Source organism: Coregonus lavaretus (genome assembly GCF_964263955.1).
Source record: "Coregonus lavaretus genome assembly, chromosome: 26".
NCBI lineage: Eukaryota > Metazoa > Chordata > Actinopteri > Salmoniformes > Salmonidae > Coregonus > Coregonus lavaretus.
The window spans coordinates 22682983-22709475 of NC_140013.1; the positions used below are offsets into that span (position 1 = coordinate 22682983).

The following is a 26493-nucleotide window of genomic DNA, read 5'->3' on the forward strand; positions in this document are numbered from 1 at the left end:
TCAACATATAGAGTCCCAGAGCCCGGGTGTGACAGGAAGGTGCAGATATCAGCTTTTCATTGCTTTAAAAGATTTGATAGGATAGGTTACACTACTGCTTGTTCTCTTGTCTTACATTTTACATTTTAGTAATTTACTGTAGCAGACGCTCTTATCCAGTCTTCTAATGCACTTTGCTAACAGACAGGAACACTGACACATACCTCTACCCAGTTTACAACAGCAGAAAGTGCTATATGTAATAGAGTGAGGGAAAAAAATATTTGATCCCCTGCTGATTTTGTACGTTTGCCAACTGACAAAGAAATGATCAGTCTATAATTTTAATGGTAGGTTTATTTGAACAGTGAGAGACAGAATAACAACAAAAAAATACAGAAAAATGCATGTAAAAAATGTTATAAATTGATTTGCATTTTAACACTCTTAAAGGGAGTGCTCCTAATCTCAGTTTGTTACCTGGATAAAAGACAGCGAAGCAATCAATCAATCAGATTCTTAACTCTCCACCATGGCCAAGACCAAAGAGCTCTCCAAGGATGTCAGGGACAAGATTGTAGACATACACAAGGCTGGAATGGGCTACAAGACCATCGCCAAGCAGCTTGGTGAGAAGGTGACAACAGTTGGTGCGATTATTCGCAAATGGAAGAAACACAAAATAACTGTCAATCTCCCTCGGCCTGAGGCTCCATGCAAGATCTCACCTCGTGGAGTTGCAATGATCATGAGAACGGTGAGGAATCAGCCCAGAACTACACGGGAGGATCTTGTCAATGATCTCAAGGCCGCTGGGACCATAGTCACCAAGAAAACAATTGGTAACACACTACGCCTTGAAGGACTGAAATCCTGCAGCGCCCGCAAGGTCCTCCTGCTCAAGAAAGCACATATGCAGGCCCGTCTGAAGTTTGCCAATGAACATCTGAATGATTCAGAGGAGAACTGGGTAAAAGTGTTGTGGTCAGATGAGACCAAAATCGAGCTCTTTGGCATTAACTCAATTCGCCGTGTTTGGAGGAGGAGGAATGCTGCCTATGACCCCAAGAACACCATCCCCAACGTCAAACATGGAGGTGGAAACATGCTTTGTGGGTGTTTTTCTGCTAAGGGGACAGGACAACTTCACCGCATCAAATGGACGATGGACGGGGCCATGTACCGTCAAATCTTGGGTGAGAACCTCCTTCCCTCAGCCAGGGCATTGAAAATGGGTCGTGGATGGGTATTCCAGCATGACAATGACCCAAAACACACGGCCAAGGCAACAAAGGAGTGGCTCAAGAAGAAGCACATTAAGGTCCTGGAGTGGCCTAGCCAGCCTCCAGACCTTAATCACATAGAAAATCTGTGGAGGGAGCTGAAGGTTCGAGTTGCCAAACGTCAGCCTCGAAACCTTAATGACTTGGAGAAGATCTGCAAAGAGGAGTGGGACAAAATCCCTCCTGAGATGTGTGCAAACCTGGTAGCCAACTACAAAAAAACGTCTGACCTCTGTGATTGCCAACAAGGGTTTTGCCACCAAGTACTAAGTCATGTTTTGCAGAGGGGTCAAATACTTATTTCCCTCATTAAAATGCAAATCAATTTATAACATTTTTGACGTGCTTTTTTCTGGATTTTTTTGTTGTTAATCTGTCTCTCACTGTTCAAATAAACCTACCATTAAAATTATAGACTGATCATGTCTTTGTCAGTGGGCAAATGTACAAAATCAGCAGGGGATCAAATACTTTTTTCCCTCACTGTAGGCACAACTGAAACTTGTGAGATGAGTTTTAAGTGAGATATGTCCTCTGTTGTCAAGACAACCTAAACCTCAGAGTCAAGTCAGGCGAGAGAGGAGGAAGTGGGGGATGGGTGGAAACTGTGTGTGCAAACTGTGCAATATATTTTTGTGAAATGTTGACAACACACAGCGATGCGTTCCACACCTACAGTGGGGAAAAAAAGTATTTAGTCAGCCACCAATTGTGCAAGTTCTCCCACTTAAAAAGATGAGAGAGGCCTGTAATTTTCATCATAGGTACACGTCAACTATGACAGACAAAATGAGAAAAAAATCCAGAAAATCACATTGTAGGATTTTTAATGAATTTATTTGCAAATTATGGTGGAAAATAAGTATTTGGTCACCTACAAACAAGCAAGATTTCTGGCTCTCACAGACCTGTAACTTCTTCTTTAAGAGGCTCCTCTGTCCTCCACTCGTTACCTGTATTAATGGCACCTGTTTGAAGTTGTTATCAGAATAAAAGACACCTGACCACAACCTCAAACAGTCACACTCCAAACTCCACTATGGCCAAGACCAAAGAGCTGTCAAAGGACACCAGAAACAAAATTGTAGACCTGCACCAGGCTAGGAAGACTGAATCTGCAATAGGTAAGCAGCTTGGTTTGAAGAAATCAACTGTGGGAGCAATTATTAGGAAATGGAAGACATACAAGACCACTGATAATCTCCCTGGATCTGGGGCTCTACGCAAGATCTCACCCCGTGGGGTCAAAATTATCACAAGAACGGTGAGCAAAAATCCCAGAACCACACGGGGGGACCTAGTGAATGACCTGCAGAGAGCTGGGACCAAAGTAACAAAGCCTACCATCAGTAACACACTACGCCGCCAGGGACTCAAATCCTGCAGTGCCAGGCGTGTCCCCCTGCTTAGGCAAGTACATGTCCAGGCCCGTCTGAAGTTTGCTAGAGTGCATTTGGATGATCCAGAAGAGGATTGGGAGAATGTCATATGGTCAGATGAAACCAAAATATAACTTTTTGGTAAAAACTCAACTCGTCGTGTTTGGAGGACAAAGAATGCTGAGTTGCATCCAAAGAACACCATACCTACTGTGAAGCATGGGGGTGGAAACATCATGCTTTGGGGCTGTTTTTCTGCAAAGGGACCAGGACGACTGATCCGTGTAAAGGAAAGAATGAATGGGGCCATGTATCATGAGATTTTGAGTGAAAACCTCCTTCCATCAGCAAGGGCATTGAAGATGAAACGTGGCTGGGTCTTTCAGCATGACAATGATCCCAAACACACCGCCCAGGCAACGAAGGAGTGGCTTCGTAAGAAGCATTTCAAGGTCCTGGAGTGTCCTAGCCAGTCTCCAGATCTCAACCCCATAGAACATCTTTGGAGGGAGTTGAAAGTCCGTGTTGCCCAGCGACAGCCCCAAAACATCACTGCTCTAGAGGAGATCTGCATGGAGGAATGGGCCAAAATACCAGCAACAGTGTGTGAAAACCTTGTGAAGACTTACAGAAAACGTTTGACCTGTGTCATTGCCAACAAAGGGTATATAACAAATTATTGAGAAACTTTTGTTATTGACCAAATACTTATTTTCCACCATAATTTGCAACTAAATTCATTAAAAATCCTACAATGTGATTCTCATTTTGTCTGTCATAGTTGACGTGTACCTATGATGAAAATTACAGGCCTCTCTCATCTTTTTCAGTGGGAGAACTTGCACAATTGGTGGCTGACTAAATACTTTTTTCCCCCACTGTACACCCTACCTTTCCTTTATTTAGTTGAAGACACTTGAAGACCTACCATTTCTCTCACATTTAATGATTTCAATGGGCATCACTACTAGTATTTCAACCTCCCTACACTGTAATTACACTGTATCTGCCTATGTAACTACCATGAAATAACATACAGTGGCTTGCGAAAGTATTCACCCCCCTTGGCATTTTTCCTATTTTGTTGCCTTACAACCTGGAATTAAAATGGTTTGTATCATTTGATTTACACAACATGCCTAACACTTTGAAAATGCAAAATATTTTTTATTGTGAAACAAACAACAAATAAGACAAAAAAACTGAAAACTGAACGTTTATAACTATTCATCCCCCCAAAGTCAATACTTTGTAGAGCCACCTTTTGCAGAAATTACAGCTACAAGTCTCTTGGGGTATGTCTCTATAAGCTTGGCACATCTAGCCACTGGGATTTTTGCCCATTCTTCAAGGCAAAACTGCTCCAGCTCCTTCAAGTTGGATGGGTTCCGCTGGTGTACAGCAATCTTTAAGTCATACCACAGATTCTCAATTGGATTGAGGTCTGGGCTTTGACTAGGCCATTCCAAGACATTTATATGTTTCCCTTTAAACCACTCAAGTGTTGCTTTAGCAGTATGCTTACGGTCATTGTCCTGCTGGAAGGTGAACCTCTGTCCCAGTCTCAAATCTCTGGAAGACTGAAACAAGTTTCCCTCAAGAATTTCCCTGTATTTAGCGGCATCCATCATTCCTTCAATTCTGACCAGTTTCCCAGTCCCTGCCGATGAAAAACATCCCCACAGCATGATGGGGGATGGTGTTCTCGTGGGTGATGAGAGGTGTTGGGTTTGCGCCAGACATAGCGTTTTCCTTGGTGGCCAAAAAGCTTAATTTTAATCTCATCTGACTAGAGTACCTTCTCCCACATGCCTTTTGGTGAACACCAAACGTGTTTGCTTATTTTTTTCTTTAAGCAATGGCTTTTTTCTGGCCACTCTTCCGTAAAGCCCAGCTCTGTGGAGTGTACGGCTTAAAGTGGTCCTATGGACAGATACTCCAATCTCCGCTGTGGAGCTTTGCAGCTCCTTCAGGGTTATCTTTTGTCTCTTTGTTGCCTATCTGATTAATGCCCTCCTTGCCTGGTCCGTGAGTTTTGGTGGGCGGCCCTCTCTTGGCAGGTTTGTTGTGGTGCCATATTCTTTCAATTTTTTAATAATGGATTTAATGGTGCTTCGTGGGATTTTCAAACTTTCAGATTTTTTTTTTATAACCCAACCCTGATCTGTACTTCTCCACAACTTTGTCCCTGACCTGTTTGGAGAGCTCCTTGGTCTTCATGGTGCCACTTGCTTGGTGGTGCCCATTGCTTAGTGGTGTTGCAGACTCTGGGGCCTTTTAGAACAGGTGTATATATACTGAGATCATGTGACACTTAGATTGCACACAGGTGGACTTTATTTAACTAATTATGTGACTTCTGAAGGTAAATAGTTGCACCAGATCTTATTTAGGGGCTTCATAGCAAAGGGGGTGAATACATATGCACGCACCATTTATTTATTGTTTGTAATTTTTTTCATTTCACTTCACCAATTTGGACTATTTTGTGTATGTCCATTACATGAAATCCAAATAGGAATCCATTTAAATTACAGGTTGTAATGCAACAAAATAGCAAAAACGCCAAGGGGGATGAATACTTTTGCAAGGCACTGTAGGTATTCTAGACACATGGTGAAGTTATGGTCCTTAAGTAGCTCTGGTCCAGGGCGTTACGTGCGGCTTTAGCCTCCTTGAAGAAGTCCTATAGCAATAGCCAAACATGACAGTGAAGCTAGTAGATTATTCCCTTGGCTCAACGCACTGCAGTGCTATTTCTGTGTAACATGGGACTACTTAAGGTGAAATGGATAGTGTAGCCTAACTCTACCTAAACAAGAAGTGCCCTAAATGGAATCAGTGGCTATTATCCACAGGTTGTTGACTAGGGATTGATTGAATTATCCCTGATTAGACTAGTGTGACATTGTTAGGTGTGGGGTGTCCTGACTAACCTGACCTGGCTATGGGAAGTATACAGTCTACAGAGTGGAAATTATATTTTCAGTCAAAGCACATGGTTATATGACCACATTTTCCCCTTATGTAACCGCTGAATCTGCCATTGCAGACATTTCTATTGTATCAATAATCTGAGAAGTGGGGGGGACTTCTGGGTGGAAATAAGTAAGTACTAACTTTGTGAGGGAGTTGTACAACTTGCATTACATTGCTTTGTGCAGTGTGGTGGTCAAAAAGGATTAAGAAAGGAACGGAAAGTGTGCTCTGTTACCCATTACTGCCACTTGGTGGACTGTAGAACAAATTACATAAGATTAAATCAAAATAGCCTTTGTGCTGCACTATTCTTAGTAAGTGTGAATAAAGTGAAGAAAAAACGATATGCTGATAGCTTTATAGCTTTAACTGATTTGGTACACAAAAATTACATGGATGTTCTTTGTTACCAGACAATATAGATCAGAGTTCCAGTGCTTTGATACTGATTCTCACCAGTTGTGTTGCTGGTTCTGTGGAAAGTACAGGTCACAAAATGACATAGACCGTTCAATAACAATAGGACGTTTATGAGGTGAATTTAATATGAACAATAATGATGTGAAAAAAAAGGCAATAAGAGGGTAATAACAATGTTTGGCTCAATGCCCTCTCAAGTATTATTTCAATACATAACAAAAAATAGATAAAATGTGCATTATTTATGCTGTGTCCTTAAACACATTACCCCCTTGAATAAACTGTATCAACTATAATTTGGCAAGTAAAGTGAACTTGAAAGAGAACAACTGCATAGCAAAGCGAAATGCAAGCATTAGAGATTTTGACAATAGTGGGCACTCTCTAACTCACTGATCCCCAAATCCAAAGGTCCTGGTATTTAGTTGGGCAGTGGGAGTCCAATGGCTGATATCACAGAGGTGATGAGTAGCAGAGTGCTGACTAAGACAACTTGACTTCCAGAGCGATACACCTGGCGACCATTCAACAGCTGGACTGGGCGATGGGTTCCCACCATAGGCTTTCCATCATCAAACTGAAGCTGAGAAAATGCAGCAAGCTGTAAGACACAAAGATTAAAACATGTTAGAACAGTGGCTCACCACAGTTTCGCTGGCCCCCCACAAGGTCTAAGCAAGGCCCCTACAATTCTTCCTACAATTCTAGCACATTTCCTGACAGCAGGTAATTGTATGATTGTACAGGTATACTGTCAGGTATAAAGGTGACATAGATGAGGTACAGTATAATGTCAAAGGTGATTCTGTAAAGCACCTGTTGCCTGCTGAGAGGAATTGTATTTTCAAACATCGTCCAGACGACAGCTTCTGCACAGGCGGGTGTGGTGAGAGAGCCCTGGTAGCGGAAGTAGCTGGTCATATTACTCTGAGAGGGGATGAGCATGTCCAGGGACACATCACTAAGGGTAGTGTTGGAGCCTAAAGGTGGACACAATAAAGACAATGGAAAATAAATATACAGTTTTTATTGCCAGGAGGTGTCTGAGAAAGGCCCGAAAAATTGCCAAAGACTCCAGCCACCCGAGCCATGGACTGTCCTCCCTGCTCCCGTCTGATAGGCGGTACCGGAGCACCGGGTCTCGTACCAACAGGCTCTGAGACAGCTTCTTTCCCCAGGCCATAAGACTGTTGAATAGTTAACTACCCCTGCCCTCCCTCTTTTCCAGACTTTTCGCACTGACTACCTGCTCTGTCTCTATGCTCAACCACAGGTCTCTACCACTCAGGCACACACACCTACACTGACACTCTTCTCATTCACACATACTCACAACGACACACACTCATGCACCCACGCTCACACACTCAGTACTGATGCCACACACATACAGATGTAGGATCTTAATTTGATCACCTTGCTGCAGGAGAACTTTCCTGCAATGCAGGACATTTTAAACTTTGGTAGCACTTTATAATAACTCCATGTAATAAAGCATTTGTAATGGATTAGTAAATAGTTTATTCATCATTTATTCATCATTACTCCCACATTTGTAAATGTTCGTAACCTATTTAATAATGATTCAGAAGATAATTTCTAAGATGTTTAATATACAGTAGGTCCTTATAAACCATTTACTAGTCATTAGTTAAGTATTTTTGTGTGGACTCATCTAAAGTGTGGGATACTTATACCTTAAAAATACTTTATAAATGTTTTGAGTTCCAGTGTTCTGACCAGAAAATAAAGTTCTGAAGCGGTTCGAACCAAAAAAAAGGAACGGTTCATATAGTTCCTTTTCGTTCCTTTTTTAAACTGTGAAATCAACATCATTTTTAGATTTAGCTAATTAATTTACTAGAGCAGCTTGCTGTGGAACAGGTAAGAGTTGTTTACATGTTTGATTGGTCAGATAAGTGCAGGCGCAAGATGCGACTGAAATTTCACAGATGGGGGGAGAGCCAAATGCTGCTTGGCTTGAAGCGCTGAACATCATGACATGACGTGAATTGGAACATGTTTACGCTATACTAGCATTATAACTTCACAAAATTACAGAATTATATACTAGACATTAGGAATATTTTTGGAACTAAAAAGAACGTTATTAACTGGTTCTCAAGATTTGAAATAAACGGTTCTGTTCCGGAACACTAAAGATCACTTTCGTTCCTGGTTCTGTTTCCGTTCCTCTGAACATTTTGTTATTTTTCGGTTTTCGTTTCTGTTACCTGATGCTCCTTAAGGTCTCAAAATGGCCACTAGAACATATCAATGGTTGAACAATAAGCACACAATACAGTGGATGTTTAAGAGAATATATTGACAATTTTATTCCAAAACAGACACATGTAACTTCAGACATACTTTATGCTGAGTAAAATAATGATTGCAGCCAGTCACTTCTTCGAGCAGTGTAATCTCGGTTAACCCAGAACTAAAATATTGCGTAAATTGGTCAGCTGCGTGATTAAGTTATTGGTTATTTTATACCTCAGTGGTCCATACATGTTAGAAATTGGTCTCCGCCCTCGCTAAAGGAAACTCTCACATTTCCACTTTGAAATTTCAGACTTTATTTTTGTTATGTGGGCAGCTTGTCTCTCCCTTTTCTGTTTCCCTTCTTCCTTGTTTTGTCCCCTCTTTGTCTGTTGTATCTGTATGTGTGTTTGTCCCCATTATGTGGGTGTGTCTGGAGTGGATCGGGGGGCGTGCTCAGGATCTGCCTCTCCTGTGCAGCTGCGAGTTGTTTCCAGTGATTCCTGCCTACGCAGCTGCATCCTATTCTCTCATCAACCTGCACTACTAATTCATGGGCATGGCTCTCCACCGGCGCCAGATCGTTGTTCTTACTAGAGCGGTAACTTGGCTCACCAGTAGAGTTTAATTGTCTTTGTCTTCAGCCTGGCTCTTTACTCTCCTTAACCTGTCGTTTGTTTTGTCTTCAGTTCAGACATACCTCCCAACCTGCCTGCCTGCCGGCCTGCCTGCCTGCCTTCCTGCCTCAGCCTCTCCTTCCTCCGGAGCCGACTAGCCCACTCTGTTCCTTTTCTTCAGTTGTTTTTGGACTAAGACAAATTGAACTTTTATTAAAATAATTTTTGTTTCCTCCACTCCCTTAGTCGTGTTTGTTTCTCTGAGTGCTGGGTTGAACCATAGCTTAACAGAACGATCTGGCCATGGACCCAACAGAGAAACAGCACGGGGCAAACGTGTTCTACTGGGGCAAACGTGTTCTACTGATTCCTCTAAGGTACATTATGTTCTGGGGCTGTTAAGAGGGAGAGCTCTGGTTTGGGCTGAGGCTGTGTGCTCAAATCAAACTTTGACTGGATTGACTTTTGCTGATTTTTCTGCTAAATTGAAGACTGTTTTTGACCATCCTGACCATGTGGGTAATTCCTCCAAGATACTTTTTAATTTGAGGCAGGGTTCTAAGAGTGTGGCTGAGTACTCTATTGAGTTCTGGACTTTGGCAGCGGACTCCAAGTGGAACAATGTGGCACTTCAAGGAGCATTTCTAAACGGTTTGAATGAAGCCATTAAGGATGAACTGGCTGCTCGTGACGAGCCACATGATTTACATTCTCTCGTTTCCCTGTCTATTAAGCTAGACAACCGGTTGCGGGAGAGGCGTCGGGAGAGAGGCGGTCGGCCACATCTAGGAGGACGAGTTCCCCAGCCTTCAACCACTCGAGTCTCGCCTCCCCGGAGCCGGCAGCTTCTTGTTCCTGATCCCATCCCGAGCACGGAGGAGGAACCAATGCAAGTGGGTCGAGCTCGACTACCTCCAGCAGAGCGGCAACGGCGCCTCCAGGCGGGTGAGTGCCTGTACTGTGGAGACGCCACACACATTCTGGCTACATGCCCTAAGCGACCAAAAGACAAGGCTCGCTCGTAACGGTGGGTCTACTTGCGAGCCCAGAGTTAGATCCTGAACCCATCATTCCCCGATTACAAGTACCTGTAACCTTACGTTTCCAGAGTCATTCCCTGCCACTCTCAGCTCTCATAGACTCAGGTGCAGAAGACAACTTTATTAGCCACCAGTTCGTTACACAAGCTCGTATCCCCATGGAGCCACTACCTACCCCCATTCGGGTCACAGCCCTTGATGGGCGCCTCCTCGCGGAGATAACTCATCAAACCACCCCCGTTTCCCTAGTGATTTCTGGCAATCATTGTGAAAGCATTCAGTTAAGAGTTATGTCTGGCTCAGCTACCTCCCTAATCCTTGGCTTCCCCTGGTTGGCTCTTCACAACCCACAAATTGATTGGACACGTCACACCATTCTCAGTTGGAGCACTAACTGCCATTCAGAGTGCCTTAGGTCAGCGGTTCCCCCCACTAAGTGTAACCCAACTCATCCCTCAGCTCCTCTCGATCTGTCATCTGTTCCCAAAGAATACCATGACTTAGCGGAGGTTTTCAGTAAGGACAAGGCTCTGTCTCTACCACCACATATGCCTTATGATTGCCCTATTGAACTGCTTCCTGGTGCTCCCTTGCCCTCTAGTCGCTTATACAATCTGTCCCGACCGGAGAGAGGCAATGGAGCAGTATATTGGTGATTCTCTGGCCTCGGGCATAATCCGTCCCTTGTCGTCTCCTTTGGGTGCAGGTTTCTTTTTCGTTGAAAAGAAAGACAAGTCGTTACGCCCCTGTATCGATTTCAGGGGTTTAAACAACATAACTGTTAAAAACAAGTATCCCCTTCCACTCATCAACTCAGCTTTTGAACCTCTGCATGGCGCCACAGTTTTCTCCAAGCTCGACCTCAGGAACGCTTATCACCTTGTCAGAATCCGAAAGGGAGATGAGTGGAAAACCGCTTTCAACGCTCCACTGGGGCATTTTGAGTATTTGGTCATGCCCTTTGGGCTCTCAAACGCCCCTGCTGTATTCCAAGCCATGGTGAACGATGTTCTTAGGGATTTTTTGAACCGTTTTGTCTTTGTATACCTGGATGATATTCTTGTTTTTTCCAAGTCACCCGAGGAGCATGAGTCACACGTCCTTCAACGGCTCTTGGAGAATAAGCTGTACGTCAAAGCAGAAAAGTGTGAGTTCCACAAACAGTCTACATCGTTCCTTGGTTTCATCATTGAGAGCGGGCAGGTGAAGGCGGACCCCGAGAAGATCCGGGCAGTGACGGAATGGCCCACACCCACCACCCGTAAGCAACTTCAACGATTTTTGGGCTTTGCTAACTTCTACCGAAGATTCATTAAGGGTTTTAGTAAAGTGGTGGCACCCCTTACTAGACTCACATCCCCTAAGGTCCCTTTTCTGTGGTCCCCTGAGGCGGAGCAGGCGGTAGGGGTTTTGAAGGAACTGTTTTCCACCTCCCCCGTGTTGATACACCCCAATACCTCTCTGCAGTTTATTGTGGAGGTGGACGCGTCTGACTCAGGTGTGGGAGCAGTCCTCTCCCAGCGCTCCCCCACTGACCAAAGGCTTCACCCCTGTGCTTTTTTCTCCAAGAAATTGTCACCCACAGAACGGAATTACGACGTTGGAAACCGGGAACTGCTGGCGGTCAAGCTAGCACTGGAAGAATGGCGGCACTGGCTGGATGGAGCTGAACTGCCGTTTGTGGTCTGGACAGACCACAAAAACTTGGCTTACATCCAAGCCACTAAGAGACTCAACTCACGCCAAGCCAGATGGGCCCTGTTTTTTAGTAGGTTTAACTTTATTCTTACATACAGACCGGGGTCAAGAAATGTTAAACCAGATGCTTTGTCCCGCCAGTTTGCTGACCCTTCGGAGACCAGCGAGCCTGAGGCAGTCCTACCTTCCTCATGCGTTGTGGCGGCAGTACAGCGGGAGATCGAGTCTCTTGTGAAGACTGCACTTGCCACGGACCCGGGACCGGGTGATGGACCTCCCAACCTACTCTTTGTTCCCGAGACGGTCCGGTCTCAGGTGTTGCAGTGGATTCACACCTCCCGTTTTGCTGGTCACCCTGGGATGAGACGCACGTTGACGCTGCTTAGGAGACATTTTTGGTGGCCTTCAATGGAAACTGACGTTCGGGCTTTTGTGGCAGCCTGTTCAACCTGTGCTCGGGGCAAAGCCTCCCATCAGTCCCCTTCGGGGCTGCTGCTACCCCTCCCAGTTCCCAGCCGTCCCTGGTCCCACATAGCCATGGATTTTGTCACCGGCCTACCCAAGTCTGAAGGTAATGATACTATACTTACCATTGTGGACAGATTCTCTAAATCTGTTCACTATATAGCATTACCAAAATTACCGTCTGCCAGTGAGACAGCGGACCTCCTAGTCCAACATGTATTCCGTCCCCATGGAATACCTGTGGACATCGTATCTGATAGAGGCCCACAGTTTACTTCCCGTGTTTGGAAGGTGTTCTGTTCTGCTTTGGGTGCTTCCGTTAGTCTGTCCTCAGGGTTTCATCCCCAGACCAACGGTCAAACAGAAAGAGCCAATCAAAACCTCGAAGCAACCCTTCGTTGTGTGGCTGCTCAACATCCATCATCCTGGGCCAAACATCTGCCTTGGATAGAGTACGCCCACAACTCCCTCACCACCTCTGCCACCGGCCTTTCACCCTTCGAAGTAACCATGGGTTATCAACCCCCTCTGTTTCCTGCTCAGGAGAAGGAATTGGCTGTTCCTTCGGTTCAGGAGAACCTCCGCCGCTGCCAGAGAGTGTGGAGCGACGCTCGGGAAGCGTTGCTTCGGACCACTGACAGGAACAAGACGACAGCGGATAGGAGCAGGACTCCCGCACCTGTGTTTCATCCTGGTCAAGAAGTTTGGCTGTCATCTAAGAACGTACCTCTTCGTACCAAATCACGCAAGCTGTCTCCTCGGTACCTGGGTCCGTTTGTGGTGGAGTCCATCGTTAACCCCGCTGCGGTTCGTTTGAAGTTGCCTTCAGCCATGAAGATACACCCTACTTTCCACGTCTCCCAACTGAAACCTGTGTCCTCCAGCCTTTTGTGTCCGCCGGCAGATCCACCTCCACCTGTTCGCCTCATTGACGACCATCCGGCCTACACCGTCAGTAGGCTCCTGGACTCTCGGAGGCGGGGTAGGGGTCTCCAATACCTAGTCGATTGGGAAGGTTATGGACCAGAGGAGAGGTCTTGGGTCCCTAAGCGTTTTGTGTTGGATCCTTAGCTGATCACGGACTTCCATCACGACAACCCTGACAGGCCTGGTGGGTCGCCAGGTGGCGACCATTGAGGGGGGGGGTACTGTTATGTGGGCAGCTTGTCTCTCCCTTTTCTGTTTCCCTTCTTCCTTGTTTTGTCCCCTCTTTGTCTGTTGTATCTGTATGTGTGTTTGTCCCCATTATGTGGGTGTGTCTGGAGTGGATCGGGGGGCGTGCTCAGGATCTGCCTCTCCTGTGCAGCTGCGGGTTGTTTCCAGTGATTCCTGCCTACGCAGCTGCATCCTATTCTCTCATCAACCTGCACTACTAATTCATGGGCATGGCTCTCCACCGGCGCCAGATCGTTGTTCTTACTAGAGCGGTAACTTGGCTCACCAGTAGAGTTTAATTGTCTTTGTCTTCAGCCTGGCTCTTTACTCTCCTTAACCTGTCGTTTGTTTTGTCTTCAGTTCAGACATACCTCCCAACCTGCCTGCCTGCCTGCCTCAGCCTCTCCTTCCTCCGGAGCTGACTAGCCCACTCTGTTCCTTTTCTTCAGTTGTTTTTGGACTAAGACAAATTGAACTTTTATTAAAATAATTTGTGTTTCCTCCACTCCCTTAGTCGTGTTTGTTTCTCTTAGTGCTGGGTTGAACCATAGCTTAACAATTTTCCCTTACAAAAAATGTATCAACCCCTACAAAAATGTCCATTAATTATAATCCACATAATAATTCACATTTCCTGTTGCTGCAGGATTATTTTCCTACTGTAGTAAACTGGCTCCAATTAAGATCCTACATCTGGACACTCACACACCCACTCATCACCATGCACACACCACATAGCTGCCATAGTGATTACTATTACTGTTCGCTGCTGCTATATTGATTATTATAATTATTATTACCATTGCTATTTATCCTGCTACTAGTCACTTTTACCCCTGTTTACAAGTACATACCTACCTCAATCACTCCAGTACCCCTGCACATTGTATTAATGCTACTGGCACCTGTATATAACTGCATTCTCGTCTTTCTCTTTTTTTTGTTTTTCTTCTCATCTACAGTGCCATCAGAAAGTATTCATACCCCTTGACTTTTTTCTTCTTTTTTTTACACACAATACCCCATAATGAGAGTGAAAACATGTTTTTAGAAATGTTTGTACATTATTGAAAATGAAATAGTATTCACAACCCCTGAGCCAATACTTAGTAGAAGTACCTTTGGCAGCGATTACAACTGTGAGTCTTTCTGGGTAAGTCTCTAAGAGCTTTCAACAAACGGATTGTGCAACATTTGCCCATTATTATTTCAAAATTCTTCAAGCCACGTCAAATTGGTTGTTGATCATTGCTAGATAACCATTTTCAGGTCTTGCCATAGATTTTCAAGTAGATTTAAGTCAAAACTGTAACTCGGCCACTCAGGAACATTCACTGTCTTCTTGGTAAGCAACTCCAGTGTAGATTTGGCCTTGTGTTTTAGGTTATTGTCCTGCTGAAAGATGAATTAATCTCCCAGTGTTTGGTGGAAAGCAGACTGAACCAGATTTTCCTCAACGATTTTCCCTGTGCTTAGCTCCATTCCGTTTATTTCTTATCCTGAAAAACTCCTAAATCCTTAACGATTAAAAGCATACGCATAACATGATGCAGCCATCACTATGCTTGAAAATATGGAGAGGGATACTCAGTAATGTATTGGATTTTCGCCAAACATAACACTTTGTATTCTGGACAAAAACTGAATTGCTTTGCCAAATGTTTTCCAGTATTACTTTAATGCTTTTGTTGCAAACAGGCTGCATGTTTTGGAATATTGTTATTCTCTACAGGCTTCCTTCAATTCACTCTGTCAATTAGGTTAATATTGTGGATTAACTACAATGTTGTTGATCCATTAAACTCTGTAACTGTTTTAAAGTCACCATTGGCCTAATGGTGAAATCCCTGTTTCCTTCCTCTTGGGCAACTGAGTAAGGAAGGATGCCTGTATCTTTATAGTGACTGGGTGTATTGATACACCATCCAAAGTGTAATTAATAACTTCACCATGCTCAAAGGGATATTCAATGTCTGCTTTTTAAAAAAACCCATCTACCAATAGGTGCCATTCTTTGTGAGGCATTGGAAAACCTCCCTGGTCTTTGTGGTTGAATCTGTGTTTGAAATTCACTGCTCGACTGTGTGGGGTGCAGAGACGAGGTAGTCTATTATTATTGCACACAGAGTGAGTCCATGCAATTTATTATGTGACTTGTTAAGCAAATTATTACTCCTGAACGTATTTAGGCTTGCCATAACAAAGGGGTTGAATACTTATTGACACAAGCTTTTCATTTTTAATTAATTTGTACACATTTCTAAAAACATAATTCCACTTTGACATTATGGGGTATCGTGTGTAGGCCAGTGACAAACAATCTCAATGTAATCCATTTTAAATTCAGGCTGTAACACAACAAAATTTGGAAAAAGTTAAGGGGTGTGAATACTTTCTGAAGGCACTGTATATTACCTTTATTTTGCATTGTTGGGAAAGAGCTTGCAAGTTAATATTTCACTGTACTGTTTTACAGCTGCTGTATCTTGTACATGTGACAATAAAAGTTTTGAAACCTTTCAAACATGGCAGTTGTACTATGGGCACTTTCACATAGGCCTATCCCTTTATGATCCCGATCCTGGAGTGTTGTCTACCTGGATCTATCCTTTAAAATGCTACATAACAATGGCTGTTGTTTATAGGATTATATAACTTACTGGGATGTTTAATAGTGTTCAGAGCATTTACAATGGCGTCATATTTCTTGTTGGAGCTTCCTGATTCCTGAAAATATACGATAAGTATCATCAATTATATGTCCTAACAACCCAAATAAAATTTGCACAGTTGTACATCTCACGGATAATCTCATAATAATCAGTTAACAGAATTAAGATGAAAAATACCTCATAAAAGAATCCAAGAACTCCAACCCCTGCAGGGTCTTTCAGAGCTTCCGCCAAAGAGTTGTATTCCTCTTTTATATTAACAATATGCAGCTGAGGACAAATACATGAAATGTGAATACTCATGGTGTATGTAAATGTGATTGCTGTATAATTACTGTAGACATACTGTACCCAAATGACCGTAAAAAACAATGCGATAAACACAAATCAAGAGTATGAAAATGTACTGTGAATGTTTCCTTTCTTTTGGTCATCAAACCTCCATGGGATATTGTTCTCCATCTATGGTATGTTCTGATCCAGGGCCTCCATCCTTGCCCCAGTGCAGGTGGAGTTGTACTGCCTTATATGGCACCGCCAGATCTCCACCCTGAACCTTCGCTGTGGAAGGCAGGTCCACTTGAACTGCAGAAAGATGAACGCTTTAGTCCATGTAAGAGCAGATATGTGGAGTCCTTGGACCTTACATGTACCGTACTATTGTATTGTTCAGTCTATGTTATGAAGCTTTGAGTTTAGATCAGATCTGTGAAATATCAAGGCATTGAAAGGGTGAATAGGCCTTGCTATTCGTGTTCAATACAACTACAATACACCATGCTGATATACTGTATCATTAGCAGGGGGACATTGTACTGTAAATGTAATGCAGCGTCTATATAGAAACTTACCAGTGTGACCATTGTTTGTGATGATACTGTGGAAGGCCTCTTGGTACCCAGTGAATGTAAATGGTGTAAGGCGTCCATCTGGTAGAGTTCTTCTCGTCATAATATTAATTGGAGACTGGGCTCTTCCGCCACATGCTCCAGCAACCGTTGCCCAACCATCAGGTCCTTCACAGCGAACAATGAGACAGAACTGTCACGATCGTCTGAAGGATTGGACCAATGCGCAGCGTTGCGAGTGAACATGATGACTTTATTAATCAAAGCAACCACGAAAAACAACAAAAGACGATACGTGAAGTTCTATACTGAATTACGACAAACAGCAACAAAGAAACAATAACCCACAAAACAAAGGAGAAAACACACAGAATATATATGGCTCCCAATCAGAGATAACGAGCCGACAGCTGACACTCGTTACCTCCGATTGGGAGTCATAGACCAATCACCATAGACACAAACAAAATGAAACTCACCCATCCCCAACACCACCAAATGAAATACACCCAAACAATAGAAAGTGAACAACCCTGGCTCAAAATAAACGTCCATAGAGCCAGAGTGTCACAGTACCCCCCCCTAAAGGTGCGAACTCCGGGCGCACCAACATCAGGACTAGGGGAGGGTCTGGGTGGACGTCTGTCCATGGTGGCGGCTCTGGCCCCGGTCGTGATCCCCACCCCACCACAGTCACAACCTGCTTCGGTAGCCTCCTCCCAATGACCACCCTCCACCTAACCCCACCTGGACTAAGGGGCAACCCCGGACTAAGGGGCAGCATCGGCCTAAGGGGCAGCACCGGGATAAGGGGCAGCACCGGGATAAGGGGCAGCACCGGGCTAAGGGACAGCACCGGACTAAGGGGCAGCACCGGACTACGGGGCAGTACCGGGCTAAGGGGCAGTACCGGACTACGGGGCAGCACCGGGCTAAGGGGCGGCACCGGACTACGGGGCAGCACCGGGCTAAGGGGCAGCACCGGACTAAGGGGCAGCACCGGGCTAAGGGGCAGCACCTGACTAGATGGCGGATCCTGGCTGGCTGGCTCTGGCGGATCCTGGCGGGACGGCTCTGGCGGATCCTGGCGGGACGGCTCTGGCGGATCCAGGCTGGACGGCTCTGGCGGATCCTGGCGGGACGGCTCTGGCGGATCCTGGCTGGCCGGCTCTGGCGGATCCTGGCTGGACGGCTCTGGCGGATCCTGGCTGGACGGCTCTGGCGGATCCTGGCTGGACGGCTCTGGCGGATCCTGGCTAGACGGTTCTGGCGGATCCTGGCTGGACGGCTCTGGCGGATCCTGGCTGGACGGCTCTGGCGGATCCTGGCTGGACGGCTCTGGCGGATCCTGGCTAGACGGCTCTGGCGGATCCTGGCTGGACGGCTCTGGCGGATCCTGGCTGGACGGCTCTGGCGGATCCTGGCTGGCTGACGGATCTGGCTGCTCATGGCTGGCTGACGGATCTGGCTGCTCATGGCTGGCTGACGGATCTGGCTGCTCATGGCTGGCTGACGGGTCTGGCTGCTCATGGCTGGCTGACGGGTCTGGCTGCTCATGGCTGGCTGACGGATCTGGCTGCTCATGGCTGGCAGACGGATCTGGCTGCTCATGGCTGGCTGACGAATCTGGCTGCTCATGGCTGGCTGACGGATCTGGCTGCTCATGGCTGGCTGACGGATCTGGCTGCTCATGGCTGGCTGACGGATCTGGCTGCTCATGGCTGGCTGACGGATCTGGCTGCTCATGGCTGGCTGACGGATCTGGCTGCTCATGGCTGGCTGACGGATCTGGCTGCTCATGGCTGGCTGACGGGTCTAGCTGCTCATGGCTGGCTGACGGATCTGGCTGCTCATGGCTGGCTGATGGTGCTGGCTGGGAGGCTGGCGGTGGAGGCGGACCCCAGCCTCGGATTGCAGTCATCACCTCCAGCAGGGCGGCTCCCATCTGCAGGAGTTGCTCTTTCTGGTCCCGAACCTGAGCTTCCAGTCTAGTCTGGGCTGCGTCGGCTCCTGCTGATTCCATAGCAGGTGTATGATTCTGTCTGGCGGACGGCTCTGAAGGCTCATGGCAGACGGACGGCTTTGCAGGCTCAGTACAGACGGGCGGCTTATGCAGCGCTTGGCAGACGGGCAGTTCAGACGCCCTAGGGCAGACGGCAGACTCTGGCCGGCTGGCGACGCACATCGTGGACCTGGTGCGTGGAGTAGGAACAGACCGGTCCGTACCGGGAACACCCACCACTGGCCTTAACTGGGGATCAAGAACGGACCGGACCAGACTGGGAACACACTTCAGTCTCTCATGCCGTGCCACAACAACTTCCCTCCCTCTACTCGCCAATGGCTCCCGTAATCCGATAGCCTTCTCTCCAGCTCTACCTGTGGCAGCCTCCTGCTGCCCAGGCGCCCAAGCCATGTGCCCCCCCCCAAAATTTTTTTGGGGAGTAACCACGGGCTTCCAGCCTCGACTCAGCGCTTCCTCTTCATACCACCTCCTCTCGGCTGCAGCTGCCTCCAGCTCTTCACGAGGGCGGTGATATTCCTCCTCATACCACCTCCTCTCGGCTGCAGCTGTCTCCAGCTCTTCACGAGGGCGGTGATATTCCTCCGGTTGTGCCCAAGGACCCTTTCCAGCCCGAATCTCCTCCCATGTCCAAAAATCCTTAGGAGGCGTCCATAAATCCTGCGTAGGTAGGTCCTGTTGCCGCTTGTTACGCCGCTTGGTCCTCTTGTGGTGGGTTATTCTGTCACGATCGTCTGAAGGATTGGACCAATGCGCAGCGTTGCGAGTGAACATGATGACTTTATTAATCAAAGCAACCACGAAAAACAACAAAAGACGATACGTGAAGTTCTATACTGAATTACGACAAACAGCAACAAAGAAACAATAACCCACAAAACAAAGGAGAAAACACACAGAATATATATGGCTCCCAATCAGAGATAACGAGCCGACAGCTGACACTCGTTACCTCCGATTGGGAGTCATAGACCAATCACCATAGACACAAACAAAATGAAACTCACCCATCCCCAACACCACCAAATGAAATACACCCAAACAATAGAAAGTGAACAACCCTGGCTCAAAATAAACGTCCATAGAGCCAGAGTGTCACAGTACCCCCCCCTAAAGGTGCGAACTCCGGGCGCACCAACATCAGGACTAGGGGAGGGTCTGGGTGGACGTCTGTCCATGGTGGCGGCTCTGGCCCCGGTCGTGATCCCCACCCCACCACAGTCACAACCTGCTTCGGTAGCCTCCTCCCAATGACCACCCTCCACCTAACCCCACCTGGACTAAGGGGCAACCCCGGACTAAGGGGCAGCATCGGCCTAAGGGGCAGCACCGGGATAAGGGGCAGCACCGGGATAAGGGGCAGCACCGGGCTAAGGGACAGCACCGGACTAAGGGGCAGCACCGGACTACGGGGCAGTACCGGGCTAAGGGGCAGTACCGGACTACGGGGCAGCACCGGGCTAAGGGGCGGCACCGGACTACGGGGCAGCACCGGGCTAAGGGGCAGCACCGGACTAAGGGGCAGCACCGGGCTAAGGGGCAGCACCTGACTAGATGGCGGATCCTGGCTGGCTGGCTCTGGCGGATCCTGGCGGGACGGCTCTGGCGGATCCTGGCGGGACGGCTCTGGCGGATCCTGGCGGGACGGCTCTGGCGGATCCAGGCTGGACGGCTCTGGCGGATCCTGGCTGGACGGCTCTGGCGGATCCTGGCTGGACGGCTCTGGCGGATCCTGGCTGGACGGCTCTGGCGGATCCTGGCTAGACGGCTCTGGCGGATCCTGGCTGGACGGCTCTGGCGGATCCTGGCTGGACGGCTCTGGCGGATCCTGGCTGGCTGACGGATCTGGCTGCTCATGGCTGGCTGACGGGTCTGGCTGCTCATGGCTGGCTGACGGATCTGGCTGCTCATGGCTGGCAGACGGATCTGGCTGCTCATGGCTGGCTGACGAATCTGGCTGCTCATGGCTGGCTGACGGATCTGGCTGCTCATGGCTGGCTGACGGATCTGGCTGCTCATGGCTGGCTGACGGATCTGGCTGCTCATGGCTGGCTGACGGATCTGGCTGCTCATGGCTGGCTGACGGATCTGGCTGCTCATGGCTGGCTGACGGGTCTAGCTGCTCATGGCTGGCTGACGGATCTGGCTGCTCATGGCTGGCTGATGGTGCTGGCTGGGAGGCTGGCGGTGGAGGCGGACCCCAGCCTCGGATTGCAGTCATCACCTCCAGCAGGGCGGCTCCCATCTGCAGGAGTTGCTCTTTCTGGTCCCGAACCTGAGCTTCCAGTCTAGTCTGGGCTGCGTCGGCTCCTGCTGATTCCATAGCAGGTGTATGATTCTGTCTGGCGGACGGCTCTGAAGGCTCATGGCAGACGGACGGCTTTGCAGGCTCAGTACAGACGGGCGGCTTATGCAGCGCTTGGCAGACGGGCAGTTCAGACGCCCTAGGGCAGACGGCAGACTCTGGCCGGCTGGCGACGCACATCGTGGACCTGGTGCGTGGAGTAGGAACAGACCGGTCCGTACCGGGAACACCCACCACTGGCCTTAACTGGGGATCAAGAACGGACCGGACCAGACTGGGAACACACTTCAGTCTCTCATGCCGTGCCACAACAACTTCCCTCCCTCTACTCGCCAATGGCTCCCGTAATCCGATAGCCTTCTCTCCAGCTCTACCTGTGGCAGCCTCCTGCTGCCCAGGCGCCCAAGCCATGTGCCCCCCCCCAAAATTTTTTTGGGGAGTAACCACGGGCTTCCAGCCTCGACTCAGCGCTTCCTCTTCATACCACCTCCTCTCGGCTGCAGCTGCCTCCAGCTCTTCACGAGGGCGGTGATATTCCTCCTCATACCACCTCCTCTCGGCTGCAGCTGTCTCCAGCTCTTCACGAGGGCGGTGATATTCCTCCGGTTGTGCCCAAGGACCCTTTCCAGCCCGAATCTCCTCCCATGTCCAAAAATCCTTAGGAGGCGTCCATAAATCCTGCGTAGGTAGGTCCTGTTGCCGCTTGTTACGCCGCTTGGTCCTCTTGTGGTGGGTTATTCTGTCACGATCGTCTGAAGGATTGGACCAATGCGCAGCGTTGCGAGTGAACATGATGACTTTATTAATCAAAGCAACCACGAAAAACAACAAAAGACGATACGTGAAGTTCTATACTGAATTACGACAAACAGCAACAAAGAAACAATAACCCACAAAACAAAGGAGAAAACACACAGAATATATATGGCTCCCAATCAGAGATAACGAGCCGACAGCTGACACTCGTTACCTCCGATTGGGAGTCATAGACCAATCACCATAGACACAAACAAAATGAAACTCACCCATCCCCAACACCACCAAATGAAATACACCCAAACAATAGAAAGTGAACAACCCTGGCTCAAAATAAACGTCCATAGAGCCAGAGTGTCACAAGAACATTAGTTATGTTTAAAGAACTTTGATTCCAATGGGTATTTTAGCAAATGTATGTGTAACAAGTGTTGAATTTCATGTTTTATAATTACACAAAATCTGAATAGTTCCCATGCCTGGTATTAGTGTACATTCCTTTTGTTGTTGTAAGTGCCCTTTTTAATGTCGCATACTTCCTTCTCCTTCTGTATTCCCTGCCTCCCCCCCTCCCCCCTTTACCTCTTCCCTTTCTATTGTATGTGGAAGAGGTTCATGTAAAATTGTCCCGTGAAAATCCTCATCAATCCAATATGTTAAAACACAGATATTGAGTTTATATAGTCACTGACATTGTAATAATATGACCTTCTACCAGTATATTGTGATTTCATGCATTTATGAACTTTTCATCTGTTGATTTGTGAATGCTGTACATGCTAGCTAGTTATTGTACTTTTCTCTGTACATGTCGTCATTGGGCTAGCATGGCTATTCATGTCCCCTGTTGTTCATTTATACTTTACAGAGGAGTTGGTGCATAAGGGCAGCACAACATTTCATTTATGGATGTTGTTTGTTTCTTTATCAGAAAATAAATCATCATTAGATCAACCCTGATCCTCTGGACACCTGTCCGCCAATCAAAATACAACACAGAGGCAATCTACACGGTCACGTACAGTGTATTCGGGGAGTATTCAGACCCCTTGACTTTTTCCACATTTTGTTACGTTACAGCCGTATTCTAAAATTGATTAAATTGTTTGTTTTTTTCATCAATCTACACACAATACCCCATAATGACAAAACAAAATCAGGTTTTTAGAAATGTTTTCAATTGCATTAAAAATAAAAAATGGAAATATCACATTTACATAAGTATTCAGACCCTTTACTCAGTACTTTGTTGAAGTACCTTTGGGCGCGATTACAGCCTCAAGTCTTTTTGGGTGTGACGCTACAAGCTTGACACACCTGTATTTGGGGAGTTTCTCCCATTCTTCTCTGCAGATTCTCTCAAGCTCTGTCAGGTTGTACGGTGAGCGTCGCTGCAGAGCTATTTTCAGGTCTCTCCAGAGATGTTTGATCGGGTCCAAGTCCGGGCTCTGGCTGGGCCACTCAAGGACATTCAGAGACTCCTACGTTGTCTTGGCTGTGTGCTTAGGGTCGTTGTCCTGTTGGAAGGTGAACCTTCGCCCCAGTCTGAGGTCCTGAGCGCTCTGGTGAAGTTTTTCTTCAAGGATCTCTCTGCACTTTGCTCCCTTAATCTTTCCCTCGAGCCTGACTAGTCTCCAAGTCCCAGCCGCTGAAAAACATCCCCACAGCTTGATTCTGCCACCACCATGCTTCACTGTAGGGATGGTGCCAGATTACCTCCAGACGTGACGCTTTGCATTCAGGCATAAGAGTTCAATCTTGGAGCAACTGGTTGATGAGGATTTTTTATTTATTTAATAAATTTTAGAATAAGGCTGTAACGTAACAAAATGTGGAAAAAGGGAAGAGACTGAATACTTCCCGAATGCACTGTATGTACTGTATATGGTTTACCTGTGCAGTTGCCACCACATGTAACCTGGGACTGGTAGCACCAATCTAGAGAAGAGATTTAAGGACATAATGAATCATCCAATGGTATGTTAGTGCTTAAGATACAGCATAAACAAGCTCTGTCTGAGTATTTCACTTCCTACATTCAAAATAAATGATATAAGATGTGTTGCAAAGTTCACTGTTAAGGTCAACCTTTGTCAATTAGATACAGACAGCTATAAAGGAACATCCAATATTATTGGCTTTTGACAGATACCATTAGAAAGATTTAATTGCCACAGTTGATAGAAATGTATATTCAGAACATTTCATTCTCTGAGAAAGTGGTAGTTGAATTTCAAAATAATTTGTCTAATTCAATAGTTTCATCGCCACATAGTGAGGTAAGCTTTGACAAAATGTCATAATTTCCCTCTCATTCCAGTGCATTTCATGAGAAAACATTGCATGCTCCTTACAATAAGCAGGCTGTTGGGCTGATCAAGCCTTTATAATTGACCATTTATATTTCATACACACTGAGCATTTTGCCTTCTGATTGATCTGCTACTGTGAGTCACATTAGTTCTTTGTTGTATTACATTTCAGCCAAAATTACTATTTTATTAATGCGTACCAAGTGTTTACTGTAGTTTGTAATATATTTAGCTTTATAACTTAGCTAACTACATTTTCATAGTAGCTTCCCCAACATTGTATACCCAATGCAAGTACACATAGATCAAGTTTCAACCCATTTTAGTTACTAGGATTGAATAAATAAATAAACAAACTCACCTGCCCCTTGAATCTTCACAATGATGGCGAAGAAAAATGAAATAAGTAAATACATTGTGATTTGTGTTTGGTTGGGTCAAACGGATGAAGTTATTTATCTAATGATGCCAATAAGCAGAGCAACTGGTTCATAAATGTTGGGTGGCAAGTTCCTCTAGAAAAGGAAACCCCACCCACTAGGTTGAATCCATACCTGTTGATAAGATTTATTTACACAGGGCTGTTCCCTTATCAGTTGGTATCTATAAATTGTTAGACATTCGTTAATAAATGTCAAATACCCCAATCAAGAGCGATTTATAGACAGATATGAGTCAAAATGATTGAATACATTAGCGAGACACTCCTTGTAGGCTATTTCCTCAAAACTATTCTGATTAGATAGTTGGCATATAATTTTATGTTTTGAGATGTGGTGTACTCTCACACATAGAGTAAACAGTAGCACATTTGTTTCCTTGGAAGTTGTGGGAACGTACGTTTTTGGTTTCCCATTTAATGGAAGTGAACACTTTGCCTGTTCTGGGAACGTTTATTTTTGGTTGCAGGGAGATTCTGAGAATGTTTTACTCTGGGTGGTTTTATTAACGCTCTGAGAAGGGAAATTATAGGTTATTTAGAGATTTTTCAATAACTTCCTTAAAACTTTTCACTGAATGTTTCAATAAGACTTTTTTAAGGAAACAAGCACTCATTAAGATCAGGTGTAGCCAATTAGTGGGCGCGGCCAACAAACCTGAACACACTTAACAAGATAGAGGATAGAGAGATTTTTGTTGATGCTGAGAACGGAGTGTATATATTTTGGTCAAGTTAATTAATAAACATTATAAAACATTTTGCCACAGAAAATCCGGTGTTTCTATGTGAAACGGTTTTCTTATATTTCAGTCTTCTATGATGTATACAGTGAGGGAAAAAAGTATTTGATCCCCTGCTGATTTTGTACGTTTGCCCACTGACAAAGACATGATCAGTCTATAATTTTAATGGTAGGTTTATTTGAATAGTGAGAGACAGAATAACAACAAAAATTCCAGAAAAACGCATGTCAAAAATGTTATGAATTGATTTGCATTTTAATGAGGGAAATAAGTATTTGACCGCTCTGCAAAACATTACATAGTATTTGGTGGCAAAACCCTTGTTGGCAATCACAGAGGACAGACGTTTCTTGTAGTTGGCCACCAGGTTTGCACACATCTCAGGAGGGATTTTGTCCGACTCCTCTTTGCAGATCTTCTCCAAGTCATTAAGGTTTTGAGGCTGACGTTTGGCAACTCGAACATTCAGCTCCCTCCACAGATTTTCTATGGGATTAAGGTCTGGAGACTGGCTAGGCCACTCCAGGACCTTAATGTGCTTCTTCTTGAGCCACCCCTTTGTTGCCTTGGCCGTGTGTTTTGGGTCATTGTCATGCTGGAACACCCATCCATGACCCATTTTCAATGCCCTGGCTGAGGTAAGGAGGTTCTCACCCAAGATTTGACAGTACATGGCCCCGTCCATCGTCCCTTTGATGCGGTGAAGTTGTCCTGTCCCCTTAGCAGAAAAACACCCCCAAAGCATAATGTTTCCACCTCCATGTTTGACGGTGGGGATGGTGTTCTTGGGGTCATTGGTAGCATTCCTCCTCCTCCAAACACGGCGAGTTGAGTTGATCCCAAAGAGCTCCATTTTCGTCTCATCTGACCACAACACTTTCACCCAGTTCTCCTCTGAATCATTCAGATGTTCATTGGCAAACTTCAGACGGGCCTGTATATGTGCTTTCTTGAGCAGGGGGACCTTGCGGGCACAGCAGGATTTCAGTCCTTCATGGCGTAGTGTGTTAACAATTGTTTTCTTGGTGACTATGGTCCCAGCTGCCTTGAGATCATTGACAAGATCCTCCCGTGTAGTTCTGGGCTGATTCCTCACCGTTCTCATGATCATTTCA

At 46.2% G+C, this 26493-nt stretch overlaps 1 protein-coding gene across 1 annotated transcript; it reads right to left on the reverse strand.

Annotated features, from left to right (window-relative positions):
- Nucleotides 1-6461: 6461 nt before the first annotated feature.
- Nucleotides 6462-24609, reverse strand: LOC311101440 (carbonic anhydrase 4-like; the record flags this gene model as incomplete). The annotated part of the gene is made up of 8 exons (XM_084142588.1): nt 6462-6641; nt 6857-7020; nt 15938-16004; nt 16127-16219; nt 16389-16534; nt 16801-16965; nt 23775-23819; nt 24555-24609. The coding sequence occupies 8 exons, from the start codon at nt 24607-24609 to the stop codon at nt 6462-6464; spliced, it is 915 nt and encodes a 304-aa protein (XP_083998714.1).
- Between the last annotated feature and the right edge of the window lie 1884 nt (nt 24610-26493).